This window comes from Bufo gargarizans, chromosome 2 (assembly GCF_014858855.1).
Source record: "Bufo gargarizans isolate SCDJY-AF-19 chromosome 2, ASM1485885v1, whole genome shotgun sequence".
NCBI lineage: Eukaryota > Metazoa > Chordata > Amphibia > Anura > Bufonidae > Bufo > Bufo gargarizans.
This window is the reverse complement of record NC_058081.1, coordinates 281568291-281592134: the sequence shown is the minus strand read 5'-3', so window position 1 is coordinate 281592134 and position 23844 is coordinate 281568291. Positions and strand designations below refer to the sequence as shown.

The 23844-nt window shown below is 45.3% G+C and overlaps 1 protein-coding gene across 2 annotated transcripts in view; it reads right to left on the bottom strand.

Annotated features, from left to right (window-relative positions):
- The window catches only part of IMMP2L (inner mitochondrial membrane peptidase subunit 2), a 1176402-nt gene that overhangs the window by 1143926 nt on the left and 8632 nt on the right, over positions 1 to 23844 (bottom strand). For both annotated transcript variants that reach the window (XM_044280335.1, XM_044280336.1), the window contains exon 2: positions 8183 to 8314. In XM_044280335.1, coding sequence (XP_044136270.1) covers positions 8183 to 8311 — 129 coding nt within the window. In that variant the 5' untranslated portion in view covers positions 8312 to 8314. The remainder of the gene's footprint in view (positions 1 to 8182; positions 8315 to 23844) is intronic.

Here is a 23844-nt window from a genome sequence, read left to right as displayed (position 1 = left end):
TTCAGGAAGTGCAGGGGCGTCAAACGGCCGCTGGCAATGTCCAGATGTTGCAGAGAGCATTCCTCATTACTGAGGGCCCTCGTCTGTGTGGTAACGACTGGGTTTTTTAACAGGACAAGGCTACAGTACACAATGCCCGCAGGACAAGGGACTTCTTCCAGGATAATAACATTACTCTTTTGGCCCATCCTGCGTGTTCCCCTGATCTAAATCCAATTGAGAACCTTTGGGGATGGATGGCAAGGGAAGTTTACAAAAATGAACAGTTCCAGACAGTAGATGGCCTTCGTGCGGCCGTCTTCACCACTCACCTCATGGAAACGCTTGCATCAAGCATGCCGAAAGAAATTTTTGAAGTGATCAACAATAACGGCGGAGCTACTCATTACTGAGTTCATGTTTGGAAGTTTGATTTCTGTTTTGGGGGGTGTTTATGTTTTTTTGGGAGGTGTGGTCCTAAACTTTTTATTAGCTGAAAAATAGCCTGTTTCAGTTTATTCGTTGTTTTTTAATAAATTGAATGCTCAAAAAATATTTTGTCTCACTCCCATTTCTTCTTGTTGCATGTTAAAGCTCTACTTGGAACCTTGTTAAGATCCAGCCATGCTAAATATGATTTTTTGCCATTTTTCAAGTGGTCTTAAACTTTTTATCAGGACTGTACTTCCCAGTAAACTCAAATATTTTTCGTTCCTTAAAATCCTTGGTGTCACGTAGATATAAGGAGTGTTTCCTTTCTCTGATGTAGCTGGTGAATTTCTCCACCGCTTGTTGTAATGTGGCCTCTGTGAGGGATTAGCTCTTTTTCGGGGGTCATTGTCACAATTATGTCCACAACAGCCGGATTGCTGGTCCAAACGTCAGGTTTATTTTCACAACAGCCAAACAAAAATAACAAAACAAACACCTTGCCCGTCTGGGCTCTAACTAAACAGGAATAATCCTATCTCACTTATAGCACCCGTTCACACACGGTACCAACATTCTGGTTTTCCAGCCTATACTTCAGCACTTCCAGGCTGTAACAAAGTCCAGTACGCTTGGGGGATTGTGGCCCAGAAGTCTGTCTGACTCTGGCCTAGCGACTGTCGATTCCTAGACCTCGCGGAGTCCCCCAAAGTTCCAGCTAACACCTAGCCCCATGGCCCCTCAGCCAGCCCAGCTGAGACCACCAGCAGGCCTCTGTTGCACCAAGACTCTCTCTCTTTACTGACAGTCTGGGCTGGGGTCTTATCCCAGACTGATTGTGACACGTGGAGCTGCCTCAGAATTGATGACTGATGGGGAAGACATGGAAACTCCTGCCATGAATATCCCATAGCAGCCATGAGGCCCGTCACTACCTCACACCTCCCTCTTCTCAAAATCAGGTGCCTGCGGAAACTTTTTCGCTGCCTCAATGTTGTCCTGCAGCTCTGTGGTACTTTTCACAAAAATACTTTTTTCCTCCTCCAGTAACAGTCTCATGAGGCGCAGAGAGGATTCAACAGACTCCTTCTCCCATTTCCTCATAAGGTCCTCAGACCTTATTCTGGCATTGGGTAACACAAGACTCCTCAAACCTCTTGGTATGATCTTATTCCTCAAGTAGGTTTCCAGAGTCTGGATTTACAACCAGGACCGTATGTGATCTTTATAAACCCTGGTCAGATTTCTAAAGGTTGAGGATATAGATGTACTTACATATTAAAAAATGTGCTGTTCTTTTTGACAGAACTTTTAATTTCAAACACAGCAAGAAGCTCGATAATGAGAGCACAACACGACTGGCAGTCTAAGAGGTTTATTAGTAAGCTTGAAGTTATGACTGTGCCCCTTGGTCATATATTGCATATTAACAGAAGGCGGCATGCTGGGTGTACTCGTCTCTCTCCCCTCCAACCACCATCTTTTAAGTGTTCCACATAAATCACTCCAATATGTAAGAGAGCGTGCTTGGTGTAATCTGCTGGGCTTGCTTCTTCTAGCTAGCAGAAATTTAATCGGTTTCACATGTAAGCATTCTCACATCTCTACTCATTAACCTTTTTTAATTCTTTCTCCTGGTTTCACTGCTATAAAAAAGACATTGCTTGGAAAGAAAAATATTCATTTCTCTATAACTACAAGAAAATTTAGACTAACACAATCATGGTCACAGGTGCATATCCATCAAGCAAGCATATAGAGAACTAATAAAAGCATGGCTGCACAACATTTCACATGCAAATAATAGAACTGAGAAATGGGGGTCATTCTAAATTAATGTGGTATTATACCTACTAGAAATGAAAAAATAGAAGCTATTTGCGCACATTTTTGAATGACCCCCATTTCTCAGTTATATTGTTTGCATGTGAAATGTTATGCAGACATGCTTTTATTAATTCTCTATATGCTTGCTTGATGGATATGCACCTGTGACCATGATTGTGTTAGTCTACATTTTTTTGTAGTATATATGGAGGGTAGCGCCTCTTTTAGACTAAGCAATGCCCATCTGCCTGGGGCATCTAAGCAGAGTACCCGGTTCCTACATCGCCCTGAATATTGTAGGCTTAGGTAAGTCCAAAGAGAGGCAGTTCTGTTAGTGTTAGGAACCCATCTACGGAAGCCACCTTGACGCCTGGTAGATGGGCCCGACACGCGTTTGATCAAAAATGTGCGCAAAGAGCTTCTATTTTTTCATTTCTATTAGGTATAATACCACTTTAATTTTGAATGACCCCCATTTCTCAGTTCTATAGTTTGCATGTGAAATGTTGTGCAGCCATGCTTTTATTAGTTCTCATTTCTATATAACGTAATGTAAAACAGGCTTAAAATTACAAGCAAAAATCTAAGACTGTGTGTCATCATTGGGGTGTTCTCACACTGACAAACATTGAAGGTCAGCATACAACCCTTTTAGGGCACGGCCAGAAGGAGCTGATTTTCTGCAGTGGATTTTCAGTAATTCGGAAAGTCTGTTGTAGATTTCGCTTCGGATTTGACCCAGAGTTCACCAAATGTGCTGCAAAGGGTGAAATCACCAGTCAAAATCTGCAGCACAAATGTACCTACTGCACACTTAAAATCCACACTGCAGGTCATTTTCTGCTGCACATTTTTTATGCAGCATGTGGATGAGATCTGTTTAAAGGGAATGTGTCATCAGAAAATGAACTATTGTTTAAATACCGTTTTTGCATTTAACATATTTTTATAGAATTTTTGATAATGTTATTTTTAACTTTCCATGTCAATATCTATATTTAAACAAAAAAATAAAAAATAAAATCCTGCCGTTTTGGCACTGGCCACTAAGCCTAATAATATTTCTTGGTCTGTACAGATCACTTTACTGCAGTTACCTGCTTATCTGTCATTCTAATCCTGCCGGTAATGATATCACCTCTCTGCATAGATAAGTCAGGATCCACCATTCACAATAGGTGATTGCCACAGATTATCTATTCTTGTCTTGTACAATGACCTCTGCACAGGTCACAGAGCATGCCTAAAAAACTCTCATAGAAATCAATGAGGTCCCCTACAGACCATGGGGATGCCGTAAAGCAATTTTTTTTTATGCTGTGTAAATGGTGTTAAGAATAGCTCAGGCAAGATGGCCGTCCCCATAGTCATGGTCAGTAAAAAGAATAAATAAATCTGTAATCAGAAAATAAAAACAGATTAGGAAAAAAGTTTTAACTGGCAGATTAAATGGGTTCTCCAGAAATAAAAAAAATGAAAATACTTAAATATTTTATAAATATATTCACAAATACCATTAATTACTTAGAATGGCTTGTTTTATCTAGGGAGCAATCATTAGGAGAAATAAAATGGCCGCCGTCCTATCAGTGCACACAAAACCTGTTAGGCTACGTTCACATCACCGTTCAGCCTTTCCGTTCTCCTGCTCTGTTTAGGGGCAGGAGAACGGAAAGGACGGATAAGCACATAACTGACACCAAACTGAGTCAAACGGACCTGAGGATAGGTCATCAATAAATATAACTTGGACAACCCCTTTAAATATTATTTACTTTGCTGCTACTAGTGTAGCATGGAGTTATGATAGTGAGTCATGATGCATCCAGTTCCTATCAGACTGTGCTGTGCTCACATAATGAAGTCAGTACAGTGCAACAGACCCGCAATCAGATAAGAAACTGACTGTATTATAATTCAGTTCAGGTCAGGAAAGCCTCATTCGGTCCGGGAGATGCAGCCGACACAAGGACTGTGTTTTCCGTACCAATCACTGTGCTGTGAATTAGCCCTTAAAGAGTATGCAAGAATGAGAAAAAATGTCTCTTTTCTTGAAAAAAAATTATCTCTTGTCTTGCAGCTCAGCGAATGGGGTTTAGCTGCAACACTACACACAACCTATGACGGGGGGTGCTGTTTTTGAAAGAAAGCAGACATGTTTTTCGCATTCTGTATCACCCCTTTAAAGCCTTCCTGACAGAGCTATTTTTTACCTTTCTCACATGGCCAAATGTTGCAAATCGGACATGTCACTTTATGTGGTAATAACTTTTGAATGCTTTTACATATCCAACTGATTATATTATTCTGATGGTATCCATATTTTGCAGATACACTTTTTGTGGAAAGGCAAAATACATATGGTCGTGTGAATGTACCCTAGGCCTCTTTGCACACAAACTTTTTTTTCCGTTTACGTTAGTTTTTTTGCTTTCTGTATACGGACCGTATACGAAACCATTAATTTCAATGGATCCGCAAAAAAAACTGATGGTACTCCGTATGTCCTATTATTGTCACCATAACGGACAAGGATAGTACTGTTCTATCAGGGGCCAGCTGTTCCGTTCCCCAAAAAACGGAATGCATATGGACATCATTCGTATTTTTTGCGGATCAGTTTTTTGCGGACCGCAAAATACTGAAAAAGCCATACGATCGTGTGCAAGGGGCCTAATGCTGTGCTTCCTGGCTTTAGAAACGCCCTACATTTGGCCCTAAAGCTTTTGCCTGGACACACAACAGGGTTCAGGAGTAAAAGAGCACCATGCACATTTGAGGCCAGTGTGGTGATTTACGCATCTTGTGCTGACAACTGTAGAGGCTCCTCTGTGAAATAATAAATGGAACTAGCAAGAAGTTACCCCATTTTTGGAAACTAAACCTCTCAGGGTATTTATTATGGGGTAGAGTGAGCAGAGGTGTTCTGCAGAAATTAATGTGCAGCTTTATAGCCAGGTTTATTTTTGTAGTTTTTTTCCCTTTAATTCCTTGTAATGTCGTTGGTTAGTGGTACCATAAGTGCCAGGCTGCATCCCTAAGATCTTTTATAATAGTTTAGTAAACCTTTTATGCACCCAAGCTGTGTCAAGCATACTTATTCACGTACCTCAGAATTCATGGTAATACAGCAACGGACCATGTAAACAGAAAATTGCAAGTTTTCCACATATATGTCATTTCAGGGCCCAATACGTTGTGCCCAGCTTATGCTTTTTTTCTTGAAACGTTATTTTTTTAGCTTTTATTTTTGTGCCACTATGGGATCTGATCTATTTTACAATGCAGTAAAATACATACTGTATTGTACTGCATTGAACTCTCAGTTTTACACTGACAGTTCACCTATGAGACCATGCCTGGGTGATGGGCCTCATAGGCCACAATTGCTGGCAGGACCCGTGGTCTATGTAAGGCCTCAGGCTACCGTAGCAGCTATCGGCAACCCATGATCGCATCGTGAAGTGAGAGAGGGAGCCCCTCCCTCTGTAAACCCCTTAGATGCGGCAGTCAGCATTGACTGCGGCATCTAAAGGGTTACAGGGCATTGGTCAGCAGATCTGTACCTGTGAACCTTGTTCATATGTGCCCACATTGCTGAGAAAAATAAGGTTTGCATATATGCAAATGAGCCTCTAGGAGCAAGAGGGGCATTGTTGTTACCTCTGGAGGCTCAGCTCTCTCTGCAACTGCCACGCCCTTGCCACTTTGACTTTAGGAGAAGTCATAGCCAGATGTGATCACATTAGCACTGCCCGGCCCTGACAATCAAAGTGGAAAGGGCACAACAGCTGCATACAGAGCAGAGCCTCCAGGTGTAACCGCAACGCCCCCGTTGCTCCTAGAGGCTCATTTTTATATACCAAAACATAATTTTTCTCAGCAATGCGCACCTATATGAATATGGGACCAACACAGATGCCTTCAGCTAACAAGTGTACATGCAACAGGTCAGCTAGTTTCATAGGTCCAAATCTGCTAACTGATGACCTTTAATCTGCAGTCATCACAGTTTTCACCGATGCCAGTGGATACAGCAGGGGCCCGGCTACTAGTAACAGTCAGGCCCCTAACACTGATTGAGTGAGCACAGCCATGCTATTACAGTGCTTGTTGGAAACTCACTTTCCAGTGCGCCGTACATGTACACTACAAGTCAAGAAGGGAATTAAAGGGCTGTGACATCTTTAAAAATGGATTGGGATAACATTCTGATAGATGGGAGTCTGCTGTCACCACCAATCCCAACAAAAGTGGTGGTATTACCCTCCTAAAGGACCTGCAGTATGTGCCCGCAGCCCGGCCACTCGATTAATTTACCCTGTAATGTTTCTCAGGGCTTGCTCCGTCTGCCGCACTTCCCCTCTCCACGCTAGTTAGGCAGAGCAAGTCCTTTGAAACCCCACACAGGAAAGCATGCTGAGATTGGTTAGAAGCTGAGGAAATCAGAAGTACTTTATATAAACATCCTACGAGGATGCAGTGATGCTAAGAAAAGAAAAGGGGAAGAAAAATGTTGACATGAAAAACAGGTATATGGAGCACAAATTAGCAGTGTTTAGGGTAGAGTTGTTTCGAGTATTGAACTTTTGATACCTAATTGATACTTTTATGCCAGTATCGATTTGGTATCGGGATGTTAATTTTTTCAATACTAGACTCTCCTTTTATGGCGCTCGGCGAGCGTCCAGACAGTGGAGAAGGAGGCAGGGAGGGAGTTCCTCCCTCCTATGACGCGGCCGCACTGAGCCTAATGAAGTGAGCGGTGTCTGAAGCTGCCCGCACCACTGCCACCGATGAATGTGCCGCTATTAAGGGACGGGGGTGGGAATACACTGCTGAGCCACCTGAGCTAGTGAGCTTGGCGAACGGCAGCAGCCTCCTCCTCCTGAGTGTCCTCCACAAGAGTCAAGCAGCCAGCATAGCAGGTGCCCGGCCACTGTGCCACCAATGATAATTAACCTTTAATACAAATACATGAGGCAGGTGCCTGTGGTACACGCCCCCTGTATCTCTATGGTGGCACAGTGCGCCCTCCCCCCAGTATTAAAGTCATTGGTGGCGCAGTGCGCCCCCCCAACTCCCCCAGTATTAAAATAATTGGTGGTGCAGTGTGCCTCCCCACCCAGTATTAAAGTCATTGGTAGCAGTTGACACAGGGTCCCCTCCTCATTGGTGGTACAGTGGCAGTTCTGATCGGAGCCCCAGCAGTGTAATCCTGGGGCTCCGATCGGTTACCATGGCAGCCAGGACGCTACTGAAGCCCTGGCTGCCGTGGTAAGCTCCCTGCTGCTGTGTGTACTATGCACAGGGCAGCAGGGAGAGTGTAAAGTCCTATTAACCCTAACAGAGCTCTATCAGGGTGAATAGGACAAGGGATGAAAGGATCCCAGGATCTAGCCCCTAAGGGGAGAAATAGTTATTAAATAATAAGTAAAAAGAAAAAAAAAGTTAAAAAAAAACCCAACAAAATATTAAGTATAAATCACCCCCTTTCCCAATTTTACATATAAAATATATAAACACTAAATAAACATATTACATATCGCATGTCTAAAAAGTCCAAACTATTAAAATAAAAATAAAAAAACTCCTATGTGGTGAACAATATAACAGAAAAAATAAATAAATAAACAAAAACCGCACGATTCACAATCTTTTTTTGTCATCTTGCCCCCCCAAAAAATATTATAGGACTGTTCAGTTATGGGCCGGACGTTCCATAAAATGCGTAATGCACGCAGCTTTTTTGTTGTTTTATTTTTTTTGCGTGGTATCAAGTGGTATCGATTATCGCAATACTTTTTTATGGTATCGAAACCGAATCGAAATTTTGGTATCGAAACAACCCTAGTTTAGAGTACTATAGGCAGATACCAGACAACCCCTTTTAATCTTAGCATAAATACAATGCAATCACATGAGAAGTAAATACATATACACTTACCTGCATTGAAACACCTTCTACTCTTGCTATGCAAGCAACTCGATCAAGAAAGGTCACAGTGACTGGCATTGCCACAAAAAATCCACTTACAAATGCTCGAATGTATTTTCTTCCAAATACCTGTGCCATTATCTAAACAAAAACAAAAAAAGAACACTATATTATATAGGGGTGATTCTATGTATCCGGGTCCAAAACCAGGGATGGAACATAAATGATAATAGAAACATCTGCACGTCCACTGTGTCCTCTGTGTTCTGGGCCTCCTCCAGTTTTGGCATAGAAATGTTGACCACAATAAAATATGCCTGTGTGAAATATTTTTAGGTCACTTTCACATGGGAGCCCTTTCTGGATTTTGTGAGCTATCAAAAGGATTAATCCACATGCAGCAATAAAATTATTATATACAGTGGTCCCTCAAGTTACAATATTAATTGGTTCCAGGATGACCATTGTATGTCGAAACACTGTAACTTGAGTAATCGGTTCCAAAGCACCAAAATGTCATCCAAGATAAGAGAAAATGAAGATTTAAGACAAATAAGCAGATAACTAAGACAGATAAAACATGTCCTTACATATAACAGTCAGGAATGGCTGCTAACTAGCAACTAATACAGCAATTATACCAGAGAAGTGGCCTTGATTGGCTGGATCTCAGTCTGAGGGATTGTATGTTAAAGAATAACTGTCACACTTAGACCCTAATTTCAATTTTCATATATGTAGTTACTAATAACATGATATTGCAGGGTCAGTTACTAAGATTCAGCCCTTAGCAACCAGTCTGCATAAAACTGCAATTTCACTATTCAGTTAAGATGGCCGCCACTGCCCTCACCCTGAGGCTAATCCCGCCTGCCCTCACTAGCCAGTAACAATAGCTGCCCAAAAGTGTCAGTAACCAGAGCCCTCCCCCCTAAAGGGTTAATCTCCTGCAGCACAAAGGGGTCCTCTTACCACATGTTGCTTTCATTTATACAATGAGCAGATGGCAGATCTCCCTTCCCTGGTCTGCGCTGCTTCAACTCTGCATCCTCCAGCTCTGCTGAGTGAGGGAGCATCTGCCAAGCGCAGGGACAGGGAGAAGTGCACACAGCCCAGGCACTGTTATCAGCTGCTGGGGAGGACCTGGCTTTAATCATTTACTTACAGTCCCTGGCTGTCTGTAATCTGACCTTGCAGGCTGCGTGCTTCTGCGTCCTCCGTCCTTCAACACATAGACGGACCCTGCATAGCAACACTATTTTAAGCACAGGTAAAAATAGGCAGTAGAGGGAACTAAACTGTGGAATTAAAGGGATTCTGTCACCTCCCCTAACCCAAAAACCGATTTTAAAGCAGCCATGCAGCACAGCTTACCTGGATTAGGCTGTGCTCTTTTATCTTGTAATCCGTCCAGCAGTTTCTGCAAAAAAACACTTTTATGGATATGCAAATGAGTCCTGAATGTGCCCAGAGGGGCGTTTTGTTCCTCTTAGAGAGCCCAGTACCGCCCCTCTTACAGTGCCCAGCCCGCCTTCCTTGCACTGTCTAACCGCCGCCCCCAGCCTGCCACAGCCTCTCCTCCCCCTCCCTCACGCCGAACGAACTCTCGCACAGGCGCAGTACCCACTGAGGGCTGCGCCTGTGCGATCAGCAGGAGACTGAGGGCAGCAGCTTCATCCTCGTCACTGGGCATGTGCCGAGCCCAGTGACGTCCGATGCTCGCTCTTCCCTCAGTCAGCAGGGAAGAGCGAGCATCGGACGTCACTGGGCTCGGCGCATGCCCAGTGACGAAGATGAAGCTCCTGCCCTCAGTCTCCTGCTGATCGCACAGGCGCAGCCCTCAGTGGGTACTGCGCCTGTGCGAGAGTTCGTTCGGCGTGAGGGAGGGGGAGGAGAGGGAGGAGAGGCTGTGGCAGGCTGGGGGCGGATAGACAGTGCAAGGAAGGCGGGCTGGGCACTGTAAGAGGGGCGGTACTGGGCTCTCTAAGAGGAACAAAACGCCCCTCTGGGCACCTTCAGGACTCATTTGCATATCCATAAAAGTGTTTTTTTGCAGAAACTGCTGGACGGATTACAAGATAAAAGAGCACAGCCTAATCCAGGTAAGCTGTGCTGCATGGCTGCTTTAAAATCGGTTTTTGGGTTAGGGGAGGTGACAGAATCCCTTTAAGGGGTAATTGAATACACAGTGAAAAGTTGAAATAGGGCCACCAAGGAGATATTAATCACCACAATCCAATACTCCCAAAAAAAAAAAAATATGACAGTTATACTTTAAGTCTAGTTTCAATATACGATGGGTCAGAAAAGATTGAAAATATTGTATCCTGAGGCCATAGTATCTTTAGGGATCACTGTACATGAAATTGTTTTCATTTTATCTCCATAACAAGTTTAAAGGGGTTCTGCAGTTCTTTTAAATTGATTCGGCGGGGGTCCGACACCCGGTACCCACACTGATCAGCTGTTTGAGAAGGCAGTGGCACTGGCAGTAGCACTAAGGCCTTCTCTCGGTTTCCCTCCGGCCCAGTGACGTCACGACTAGTATCACTGGCCTGAGCGCGACTAAACTCCATTCAAGTGAACAGAATTTAATCCCGCCCAGGCCAGTGATACTAGTCGTGACGTCACTAGGCCAGAGGGAAACCGAGAGAAGGCAGCTGCACTGCTGGAGCGCCGCTGCCTTCTCAAACAGCTGATCAGCGGGGGTCCCGGGTGTCGGACCGCCGCAAATCAGATGCTGATGATCTATCCAGAAGTTTTCTCACTTCAGCAAATGGCCTTTATCATGTACAGAAAGTTAATACATGGAACTTACTAATATATTGTTATTATCTATATTGCTTCCTTTCCTGACTGGATTCATTTGTCATGGTCTTACCTTCGTTTGACATGTGCTGGCGGCCATCTTGGTTTCTGGGTTTCTTGTAGCCTCCCACCCTGCGGCTTCTCCTTCCCACTGGGAGGAGCTGGATGCCTAGCTCATATATATAGAAGGTCTGTGGCTTCAGTTCCTTGCTTGGTCCTCCTGTGTTCACATGCTTCTAAGACTGCTGCTGCTTCTGGTTCCTGATCCTGGCCTCGTCTGACTACCCCGTTGGTTCCTGATCCTGGCTTCGTCTGACTACCCCGTTGGTTCCTGATCCTGGCTTCGTCTGACTACCCCGTTGGTTCCTGATCCTGGCTTCGTCTGACTACCCCGTTGGTTCCTGATCCTGGCTTCGTCTGACCACCCTCCTGGTTCCTGACCTCTGTCTACGCAAGACCCTGCTTCGGTTTAGCCATCCGTTTGGACTTTTGCTACGGCTTGATTTCCAATAAAGCCTTCTTATTTCCACTCATCTCTGTTGTACGTCTGGTTCATGGTTCCATGACATCATTTTTCCATTACATTATACAATTCTCGTTTCCATGGTTACGACCACCCCGCAATTAATCTGCGGTGGTCGTGCTTGCATACTATAGAAAATAGCACCACCCTATGTGCGCTCCCATGATCCAGGCCACCAGAGAGGCTGGCACTTTTTCCTATAGTGTGCAAGCACAACCACCACTGATGGATTGCAGGGTGGTCGTACCCTTGGAATCAAGCAGTATATAATGTAATGGATAAATGAATACAGCCAGCAAAGGGAACAATATGGAGAATCACAGTACATTAGTAAGTGCCTTGTATTAAAGGGGTTGTTTCATCATAGACAATGGGGGGCATATCGCTATATTGAGAACGAAGCCCAGCAAGGTGGTGGCTGTAGGACTCCGGTCCGGCTACTACCAAGCCCGCTCCCCAAACAAGTGATTGGGAGCGTACCACGCATGCGTGGCCCCCGCTTCCATTCATTTCTATGGGGTCGACGGAAATAGCCAATTGCGGGGCTTCATTCTCGATATACAGTACAGACCAAAAGTTTGGACACACCTTCTCATTCAAAGAGTTATCTTTATTTTCATGACTATGAAAATTGTAGAATCACACTGAAGGCATCAAAACTATGAATTAACACATGTGGAATTATATACATAGCAAAAAAGTGTGAAAAAACTGAAAATATCTCATATTCTAGGTTCTTCAAAGTAGCCACCTTTTGCTTTGATTACTGCTTTGCACACTCTTGGCATTCTCTTGATGAGCTTCTAGTCACCTCAAATGGTCTTCCAACAGTCTTGAAGGAGTTCCCAGAGATGCTTAGCACTTGTTGGCACTTTTGCCTTCACTCTGTGGTCCAGCTCACCCCAAACCATCTCGATTGGGTTCAGGTCCGGTGACTGTGGAGGCCAGGTCATCTGGCGCAGCACCCTATCACTCTCCTTCATGTTCAAATAGCCCTTACACAGCCTGGAGGTGTGTTTGGGGTCATTGTCCTGTTGAAAAATAAATGATGGTCCAACTAAACGCAAACCGGATGGAATAGCATGCCGCTGCAAGATGCTGTGGTAGCCATGCTGGTTCAGTATGCCTTCAATTTTGAATAAATCCCCAACAGTGTCACCAGCAAAGCACCCCCACACCATCACACCTCCTCCATGCTTCACGGTGGGAACCAGGCATGTAGAGTCCATCCGTTCACCTTTTCTGCGTCACACAAAGACACGGTGGTTGGAACCAAAGATCTCAAATTTGGACTCATCAGACCAAAGCACAGATTTCCACTGGTCTAATGTCCATTCCTTGTGTTCTTTAGCCCAAACAAGTCTCTTCTGCTTGTTGCCTGTCCTTAGCAGTGGTTTTGTAGCAGATATTCTACCATGAAGGCCTGATTCACACAGTCTCCTCTTAACAGTTGTTCTAGAGATGTGTCTGCTGCTAGAACTCTGTGTGGCATTGACCTGGTCTCTAATCTGAGCTGCTGTTAACCTGCAATTTCTGAGGCTGGTGACTCGGATGAACTTATCCTCCGCAGCAGAGGTGACTCTTGGTCCTTCTTTCCTGGGGCGGTCCGCATGTGAGCCAGTTTCTTTGTAGCACTTGATGGTTTTTGTGACTGCACTTGGGGACACTTTCAAAGTTTTCCCAATTTTTCGGACTGACTGACCTTCGTTTATTAAAGTAATGATGGCCACTCGTTTTTCTTTACTTAGCTGCTATTTTCTTGCCATAATACAAATTCTAACAGTCTATTCAGTAGGACTATCAGCTGTGTATCCACCTGACTTCTCCACAACGCAACTGATGGTCCCAACCCTATTTATAAGGCAAGAAATCCCACTTATTAAACCTGACAGGGCACACCTGTGTAGTGAAAACCATTTCAGGTGACTACCTCCTGAAGCTCATCAAGAGAATGCCAAGAGTGTGCAAAGCAGTAATCAAAGCAAAAAGTGGCTACTTTGAAGAACCTGGAATATGACATATTTTCAGTTGTTTCACACTTTTTTGTTATGTATATAATTCCACGTGTGTTAATTCATTGTTTTGATGCCTTCAGTGTGATTCTACAATTTCCATAGTCATGAAAATAAAGAAAACTCTTTGAATGAGAAGGTGTGTCCAAACTTTTGGTCTGTACTGTAGGTGTGGGTCCTAGTGGTGGGACCCACACCTATAAGACAATGGGGGCATGTCCTAGCAATATGCCCCCATTGTCCATGATGAGACAACCCCTTTAACTTTCTCTACATAATAAATTCCACTTGCTGAAGCGACAACCCCTTTAATATGTATTGTATGTATGTTTCTCAGTTCTCTAATTGTATCAAACATGCAATACTGCTTAAAGGGTTTATCTGAGACTAAATGAGACCTCCAGACAAGGCCGCACCGCGGTAGTGATTATACTCAGCAGGTCCTTGCCGCAGGATTCGGTCAGTTTGGATCCCAGACTTGCACTTCCGCTCCCCTCAACATCCGATATCAACATCTGTCACCAGGGGAACACATGACCGCAGCAGCCAATCACAGGCCGCAGTGGTGACCTGCTCCACTTGCGTCATATGTGATGTCAGAGTTGATGCAAGTGGAGAAGGTCACTGCTGCGGACTGTATTTGGCTGCAGCGGTCATGTGTTCCCCTGGAGACGGATGTTGATATCGGCACAGAGTGGAGCGGAAGTGCTGATCTGGGAGCCTACCAGACCGAATCCAGTGGTGGGGATCAGGTGAGTATCATCACCACTGTGGTTGGCCTTTTCTGGAGGTCTCATTTAGTCTAAAAAAAACCTCTAGCTGTGGTTCACATGACTGAAACAGTTTTTGTTTTGTTGATCGGAGGCTTTGTTTCCTGAGTTATGGTGCTTTTTCTTAATATGCAAATTAGGCATTTGGTGCAATTCCTTTCTGTGGGCATGCCCCTCTCTCTCTCTGGTTTGCCACTGCCTGGCTCTGTCAATCAAAGCAGCAAGGGATGGGCTGGCTGCAAAAAGTAAATAAGATTGGGTGCAACAAGAGCAATCGTTGCTTCAAACGCCTGAGCCTCAGATTAACAAGAGAAAAAGTGTTTTATTCAGGAAAACTACAGCTATGTGTCTGTGCAAACTGCTGGTGACAGATTCCCTCTAATAAATGATAGGGTGAGAGATTTATCACTATTGTCGCCGGGGGGTGAGTTTGGGTCTTGTATTGGTGATATCACTGTGTACACCATGCCTGTACGGTAACATCACCATGTACATAATCCCTGGACTATGACACTGCTGTGTGTATTATCCCTGTACCATGCCATTCCTATGTGCATTATAGCTCACTGAACTACAGAACTGTGAACTAAGATCACAATTTTGAGTTCATAAATATGATTTAGCTTAGGGGTGATCTAACCAGGTATAATTCACATGTCAGTGTTTTGGTTAGTGATTTCCATCAGTGATTGTCAGCCACAGCCAAATCTTTCCATAAGGGTGCATTCACATGACCGTAAGTGTTTTGCGGTCCGCAAATTGAGGATCCACAAAACACGGATACCGACCATGTGCGTTCCGCAATTTGCGGACCGCACATGGCCAGCGCTATATAGAGAATGCCTAAGCTTGTCCGATTGCGGACAAGAATAGGACATGCTCTATCATTTTTGCGGGGCCTTATGTGTGAATGCAACCTTATACCTTATCTCTATATGTTTGCTCCACTCCTGGTTTTTGGCTCACAATCACTGATCGAAATCACCCACCCAAACAGTAACATGTGAACTAGGCTTATGTTTACAGAGATCTCTCCCATGTTCCCAGAACTCAGGCATAGCTAGTGATGATGCAGTAGGCGATAGTGGCCTGGGTCCACTGGCATGGTGGGGCCCACCTGGGGCAGATAGGTTCCAACGAGCACCACTCTCAACTGTATCAGTGTCTGTGGAACACCAACACAGTTGAGTGCCATGGTAGAGCAGAAGATAGCTCCCTGCCTTACAATTCCCCCTCTTGTAGGCCGAGGGGCACTTTTAACCTGTGATCTACAAGACACAAAGGACATCACTGTCCCAGCACAGGTGACGCAATGAAGCCACTGCATTGCATCTGGAAACTAACAGTGCAGAGAGAAACAAGACTTGCTGCGTTTATTAGGGAACTGGGGTAAAGTGAGCACAAGTTTTACAAGGTGCATTTTTAAATGTTAGGGGGCACTATATAATTAGGGGAACAAGGGGTATTATATATAGTAAAGGGAAACAATGGGGCATAATTATACCTTAACAAGCAAAAGGGCATTACTTATTAACCGCCTCCGGACCGCCTAACGCAGGATCACGTTCCGGAGGCGGCACAGTCACGCATCGGCGCGTCATCTCGCAAGACGCGAGATGACGCTCACAGCCGCCCCGCGCATGCGCATCGCGAGCCGGCAAAGGTTTCAGGACAATTTCGTCATCAGCCTGCCAGCCAATGATCGTCGCTGGCAGGCTGATGAACCCAATTCATCACATGCCCATGTTCTCTGCTGCCATGTCCAGGGCACGATTTGAGGCCATCCTGCGTTTCCTGCACTTTAGCAACAACAGCACCTCCCGTCCCAGAGGCCACCCAGCTTTTGACCGGCTCCACAAAATTCGGCCCCTGATAGACCACCTTAACACCAAATTTGCAGATTTGTATACCCCTGAGCAAAACATCTGCGTAGACGAGTCCCTTATACATTTTACCGGGCGCCTTGGCTTCAAACAAAACATCCCAAGCAAGCGCGCCCGGTATGGGGTCAAATTGTATAAGCTCTTTGAAAGGGCCACAGGCTATACCCACAAATTTCGGATCTATGAGGGTAAAGATCAGACCCTGGAGCCGGTCGGTTGCCCTGACTACCTGGGGAGCAGTGGGAAGACAGTCTGGGACTTGGTGTCACCCTTATTTGGCAAGGGGTACCATCTTTATGTGGACAATTTTTACACAAGTGTGCCCTTCTTCAGGCATTTGTTCCTAGAACAGATTGGCTGCTGTGGCACCGCGCGACCTAGTCGCCGGGGCTTCCCCCAACGGCTCGTTACCACCCGCCTTGCAAGGGGGGAGAGGGCTGCCTTGTGTAACGAAGAACTGCTCGCGGTGAAATGGAGAGACAAGCGTGACGTTTACATGCTCTCCTCCATTCACGCAGACACGACAATACAAATTGAACGAGCAACCAGTGTCATTGAAAAGCCCCTCTTGGTCCACGACTATAATTCACTCATGGGAGGGGTGGACTTCAATGACCAGATGTTGGCTCCTTATTTAGTGTCCCGCTGCACCAGACGTTGGTATAAGAAGGTGTCTATATATTTGATTCAATTGGCTGTATATAATAGTTTTGTTCTCTACAGTAATGCTGGGAGAACAAGAGCCTTCCTCAAATTTCAGGAAGAGATCATCGAGAACCTCCTGTATCCAGGAGGTTCCGTGGCCCCATCCACCAGTGTAGTGAGCCGTCTACACGAACGACATTTCCCCAATGTCGTTTCTGGTACCTCAACCCAAGCGTCACCCCGAAAAAGATGTTGTGTCTGTAGCAGGAGTGGAATAAGGCGTGACACCCGCTATTTCTGTCCTGACTGCCCTGACCACCCTGCCCTATGCTTAGGGGAGTGTTTCCGGAAGTACCACTCACAGGTACACTATTAGCATAGGGATTGCATCTCACAGGACAGGCACACAGGGCTATTAGGGCCCTTTCACACAGAGCTGATGCAAACCTCTCCTTTCACCTGGGACAAAGTGCATAATGTACTTCGCCACATCTCTGGGCGATTTGCGCTTTGCACATCTTCCCCATGGGACAGAGAGGTTTGTCCTATAAAAAAGGTAAAAAAACAAAACCAAAAAAAAAATCACCGGTAAGCAAAAAAGTTAATGTTCTGTTCAAATGTTATTATAATGTTAATAAATTTATTGCGTTGCAGCCTGTTTTTTTCTTTTGTTTTTTTTACCTTCTAGGTGGACCAACCGTTGAACCAGCTGCAGCACTGATGTGCATTCTGACAGAAACATTGCGCTGCTGTCAGATTACACAAAAGTCGATTTCTCCTCTGCAGTAAAAGATACGTTTGCGGAGGCTTATGAGCTGAGGGGGCGGTGGTGTTCATATGCTTTGGCAAACACTTTGCATATAAAAAAATAAAAAATCCCGGCAATGATTTATTCATCCACATCGATTGATGTGAATGGAGAAATCGGGTTTGCCAGGGCATACGAGCTAAGTGGGTATGGATGTTGGGCGGAGCTCCTATGTCCTGGCAGACGCCTTTCCCCTCCTTTTTTTTTTTGGGCAGAGATTTTTTTATCCACATTGATCGATGCGAATGAAGAAATCTGTGACGTTAATTTTTTTCTTTTAGCCCAGAGGCTGAACGAAAAAAATAAATAATCTCATTACCTGTATGCTCAATATAAGGAGAATAGCAGAAACTCCTAATGCTGGCAAAAAAAATAAAAAATTTCCGCTAACTTATGCCCAAAAAAAAAAAATTCTATGAACTCGCCAGGCCCCTTATTGAATACCTTGGGGTGTCTTCTTTCCAAAGTGGGGTCACATGTGGGGTATTTATACTGCCCTGGCTTTTTAGGGGCCCTAAAGCGTGAGAAGAAGTCTGGGATCCAAATGTCTAAAAATGCCCTCCTAAAAGGAATTTGCATCTAGGCTGCAAAAAAGTGTCACACATGTGGTATCGCCGTACTCAGGAGAAGTTGGGGAATGTGTTTTGGGGTGTCATTTTACATATACCCATGCTGGGTGAGATAAATATCTTGGTCAAATGCCAACTTTGTATAAAAAAATTGGAAAAGTTGTCTTTTGCCAAGATATTTCTCTCACCCAGCATGGGTATATGTAAAATGACACCCCAAAACACATTCCCCAACTTCTCCTGAGTACGGCGATACCACATGTGTGACACTTTATTGCAGCCTAGGTGGGCAAAGGGGCACACATTCCAAAGTGCACCTTTCGGATTTCACCGGTCATTTTTTACAGTTTTTGATTGCAAATTACTTCTCACGCATATGGGCCCCTAAAATGCCAATGCAGTATAACTACCCCACAAGTGACCCCATTTTGGAAAGAAGACACCCCAAGGTATTTTGTGATGGGCATAGTGAGTTCATGGAAGTTTTTATTTTTTGTCACAAGTTAGTGGAATATGAGACTTTGTAAGAAAAAAAATTAAATAATAAATCATCATTTTCTGCTAACTTGTGACAAAAAATAAAAAGTTCTATGAACTCACTATGCCCATCAGCGAATACCTTAGGGCACGGGTGTCAAACACAAGGCCCGCGGGCCGAATCCGGCCCGCCAGACCTTGTCATGTGGCCCGCGTAGCCGCCGCCGGCCGCCAGCCTTCACCTTTTTATTATCATTATCACTTACACCCGATACAGGAGCCGGGAGGATCAGCTGTGAGGGAGGCGGTACTTACATCTACAATCGCTCGCCGAGAGGAGGCAGGCTGGGAGGATGGGCGCTGGCAGTGTGAGTCATACGTCACGCGCCTGCGCCGCCCACTTTATGAATGAAGCAGGCGGCGTGGGCGCATGTTGTATGACTCACACTGCCAGCGCCTGTCCTTCCGGCCTGCCTCCTCCCTCCTCTCGGCGAGCGCTTGTAGATGTAAGTACCGCCTCCCTCACAGCTGATCCTCCCGGCTCCTGTATCGAGTGTAAGTGATAATGATAATAAAAAGGTGAAGGCTGGTGATTGTGAAACTTGAAAGGGGGGAAAGACCGTATGTGAATGGCTACTGGGCTGACGCTGCTGAAAGGGGTTAATTATAACTACTGTGGGAGCAAAGGGGGGAATAATTAGCTACACTGAAGAGGGGACTGAAAGGGGTTAATAAATACTGTGAATGGGGGACTGCTGAAAAAGGGGTTAATAACTACTGTGAAGCCCCTTCACAGTAGTTAACCCCTTTCAGCAGTCTTCACAGTATTTATTAAACTCAGCAGTCCCCCTTCAGTGAAGGGGGGACTGCTGGGGTTAATAACTACTGTGAAGGGGGACTGCTGAAAGGGGGAAATAACTATGAAGAGGGGGCTGCTGAAAGGGGTTAATAACTACTGTGAAGGGGGACTGCTGAAAGGGGTTAATAACTACTGTGAAGGGGGCTGCTGAAAGGGGTTAATAACTACTGTGAATAGGGATCGACCGATATAGATTTTTTAGGGCCGATACCGATAATTTGTGAACTTTCAGGCCGATAGCCGATAATTTATACCGATATCCTGGGAATTTTCATTTTTGAAAAAAAAATAAAAAATTCCCACAAATCTGCTGAAAATTAATGTTTATTGTTAATGTGTATTTTTATTTTTTTGTAAAACTTTCTTTTTCATTTATATTTAATATTTTGGTGTTTTTATTATTTTTTTTGTAACTTTTTTTTTTTAACTAACTTTTAGCCCCCTTAGGGACTAGAACCCTTGTCCTATTCACCCTGATAGAGATCTATCAGGGTGAATAGGAGCTCACACTGTCCCTGCTGCTGTGTGCTTTGTGCACACAGCAGCATGGAGCTTATCATGGCAGCCAGGGCTTCAATAGCGTCCTGGCTGCCATGGTAACCGATCGGAGCCCCAGCATTACACTGCTGGGGCTCCGATCGGAGGAGCAAGGGAAAAGGGGATCCTGGGGAGGGGCGCACTGCGACTGGGGTGGGGGGGCCCTATGCGCCACCACTGCCTAATACTGGGGGGGAGGGGGGGGCGCACTGCGCCACCAATGCTTAATACTGGGGGGGCTTGGGGGGGGGGCGCACTGCGCCACCAATGCTTAATACTGGGGGGGGGGGGCGCACTGCGCCACCAATGTCTGATACTGGGGGGCTTGGGGGGGCGCACTGCGCCACCAATGAAGCTTAATCTCTAATTTATTCATATACAGGAGGCGGGAGCTGGCTGCAGTATCACATAGCCAGCTCCCGACCTCTATGACAAGTAGCTGCGATCCGCGGCACCTGAGGAGTTAACTACCGCAGATCGCAGCTACAGCTCATAGAGGTCGGGAGCCGGCTATGTGATCCTGCAGCCAGCTCCCGCCTCCTGTATATGAATGAATGATAGAGTAATCTTCATTGGTGGCGCAGTGGCCATAGCTCCTCCCCTCCTCCTGTCCCCTGTCCTTACATTGGCGGCAGCGGCAGGAGCAGCACAGGGGGAGGAGACACTGCTCCTTCTCCCCTGTGCTGCTAAGGGGAACACGGAGAGCACTGACAGCAGCGCGATCTGTGTTCCCCATACACTATCGGAATATCGGCAAAATAGATGCCGATACCGATAGTGTTCAAAATCCTGAATATCGGCCGATAATATCGGTAAATCCGATAATCGGTCGATCCCTAACTGTGAAGCCCCTTCACAGTAGTTATTAATCTCTTTCAGCAGTCCCTCCTTAACAGTATTTATTAACCCCTTTCAGTCCCCTCTTCAGTGTAGTTATTTATTCCCTCTTTTGCTCCTACAGTAGTTATAATTAACCCCTTTCAGCAGTCCCAGCAGGGGACTGCTAAAAGGGGTTAATAACTACTAGGGGGGGGGGCTTGGGGGGTGACACCATTTTCTACTGCACCGGGTGACACCAGCCCTAGCAACGCCACTGTCAGCGCTCCTTATGCGATTATATACATACGGTAACCATTAACTATTAGAGATACGATTATACAGTGAGTGGACACATAGTCCTACAGATACAACCGGCCCTTTGAGGGTGACCAAACTGCTGATGCGGCCCCCGATGCATTTGAGTTTGACACCCCTGCCTTAGGGTGTCTACTTTCCGAAATGGGGTCATTTGTGGGGGTTTTCTACTGTCTGGGCATTGTAGAACCTCAGGAAACATGACAGGTGCTCAGAAAGTCAGAGCTGCTTCAAAAAGCGGAAATTCAAATTTTTGTACCATAGTTTGTAAACGCTATAACTTTTACCCAAACCATTTTTTTTATGCCCAAACATTTTTTTTTTTATCAAAGACATGTAGAACAATACATTTAGCGAAAAATTTATATATGGATGTCGTTTTTTTTGCAAAATTTTACAGCTGAAAGTGAAAAATTTCATTTTTTGGCAAAAAAATCGTTAAATTTCGATTAATAACAAAAAAAGTAAAAATGTCAGCAGCAATGAAATACCACCAAATGAAAGCTCTATTAGTGAGAAGAAAAGGAGGTAAAATTCATTTGGGTGGTAAGTTGCATGACCGAGCAATAAACGGTCAAAGTAGTGTAGTGCAGAAGTGTAGAAAGTGGCCTGGTCATTAAGGGGGTTTCAGCTAGGGGGGTTGAAGTGGTTAAAGGGACACTGACAGGCCCAATAACCATAATTAGCTGTACATATCCATGTACAGGTCTTCTAATGTGCATTAAAAACATATAAGTATCCCCCCTGTCCACATTATGAATACAGTAAACTCACGTTTTATAACCTGAACTAATCGCTGTTCTTTCTGCCAAAGGGGCGGGGTTTCAGCTCCACTTGCGCCCAGCCAGCATCAGCCCAACCGCCGTTTTGAAGCGCCGCCCAGCTCATCAATATTCACTTAGCTGGGCGGCTTCTGCTGTCCCCGACCTTCCGAGATCCGGCGCATGCCCAATAGAAAGCTATGGGCATCGGACTCGCTTTCAGCTTCTGCGCATGCGCCCGACACCCATAGCTTTCTATTGGGCATGCGCCGGATCTCGGAAGGTCGGGGACAGCAGAAGCCGCAAATGTAGGATGCGGGTGCCAGCGTTATCACATACTTGGCACCCGCTTTCTATGACAGGGCACTGTGATCCGCTAAACCGCCGCCAAACAGGGCTGAGAACAGTCGCTGCACTCTGGGGGCTGCTGCACAGAGAGGCCGGGGCTGAGAACAGTCGCTGCACTCTGGGGGTTGCTGCACAGAGAGGCCGGGTTGAGAACAGTCTCTGCGCTCTGGGGGCTGCGGCAATATGGCTGTAGTATGTAGGGACTAAGACCCATATGGAAGCACCAGTCTTTAATAAATGTTTTATTTGACTGAAAGGCATCTTTATGATGCCAAGGTGCCCTTCCTGACAATGTGCACCTATAATGTGCACACTCTGCAACCCACTTATCAGGGTTTTCCACTAGGATGTCCCATTTTCTGTGGGAGTGGCGAAGATGGCTGATCGCTGCTATCTCCAGCACTCCCATAGAGAATGAATGGAGCAGCAGGGGGCACAGCCGTTCCATCAGATTCGGGGGGGAACGGTGACCCCGTTCTTGGAGGGCAACTAAGAGATATTACTGTATGGGGGCATCAAGGAGACATTATAATGCATGGGGGCAACAAAGAAATGTTGCCCCCATGCCCCCAAGGATGTTTTGAGTGTTTTTTTTTTTTTTCAAAATGGGCATATTATCACGATATATATCGTTATCGCAATAAATTTCTTTATATCGTTATCGTGGGAATATTTTTGATATAACTCAACCATAGTGGGACCTGTACCTATAAGACAATGGGGGCATATCCTAGCGATATGCCCCTATTCTCCATGAAGAGACAACCCCTTAAATTAAAATCTATATATGGGCATAATTCTATTATAGATTGCTGTACGTGATTATATAGTTACACTACGTGTATATAGGAGCTAAGTACTATCTTTATTTATTCATATCGTCCTATTTTTCCCTACGTTTATTATTCCATATCACCTCCAGAGAGATGTCAGTCACTGACTGAAAACAAGGAGACGGTCCTATCAGTGATGACAGCCTTTCCTCTATGACTGTGTATACAGAGAGCTGTCAGTCACTGACTGAAGACAAGGAGGAGGTCCTATCAGTGACTGACAGCCTCCCCTCTATGACTGTGTATACAGAGATAGCTGTCAGTCACTGACTGAAGACAAGGAGACGGTCCTATCAGTGACTGACAGCCTTCCCTCTATGACTGTGTATACAGAGATAGCTGTCAGTCACTGACTGAAGACAAGGAGACGGTCCTATCAGTGACTGACAGCCTTCCCTCTATGACTGTGTATACAGAGAGAGCTGTCAGTCACTGACTGAAGACAAGGAGACGGTCCTATCAGTGACTGACAGCCTTCCCTCTATGACTGTGTATACAGAGAGAGCTGTCAGTCACTGACTGAAGACAAGGAGACGGTCCTATCAGTGACTGACAGCCTCCCCTCTATGACTGTGTATACAGAGATAGCTGTCAGTCACTGACTGAAGACAAGGAGACGGTCCTATCAGTGACTGACAGCCTTCCCTCTATGACTGTGTATACAGAGAGAGCTGTCAGTCACTGACTGAAGACAAGGAGACGGT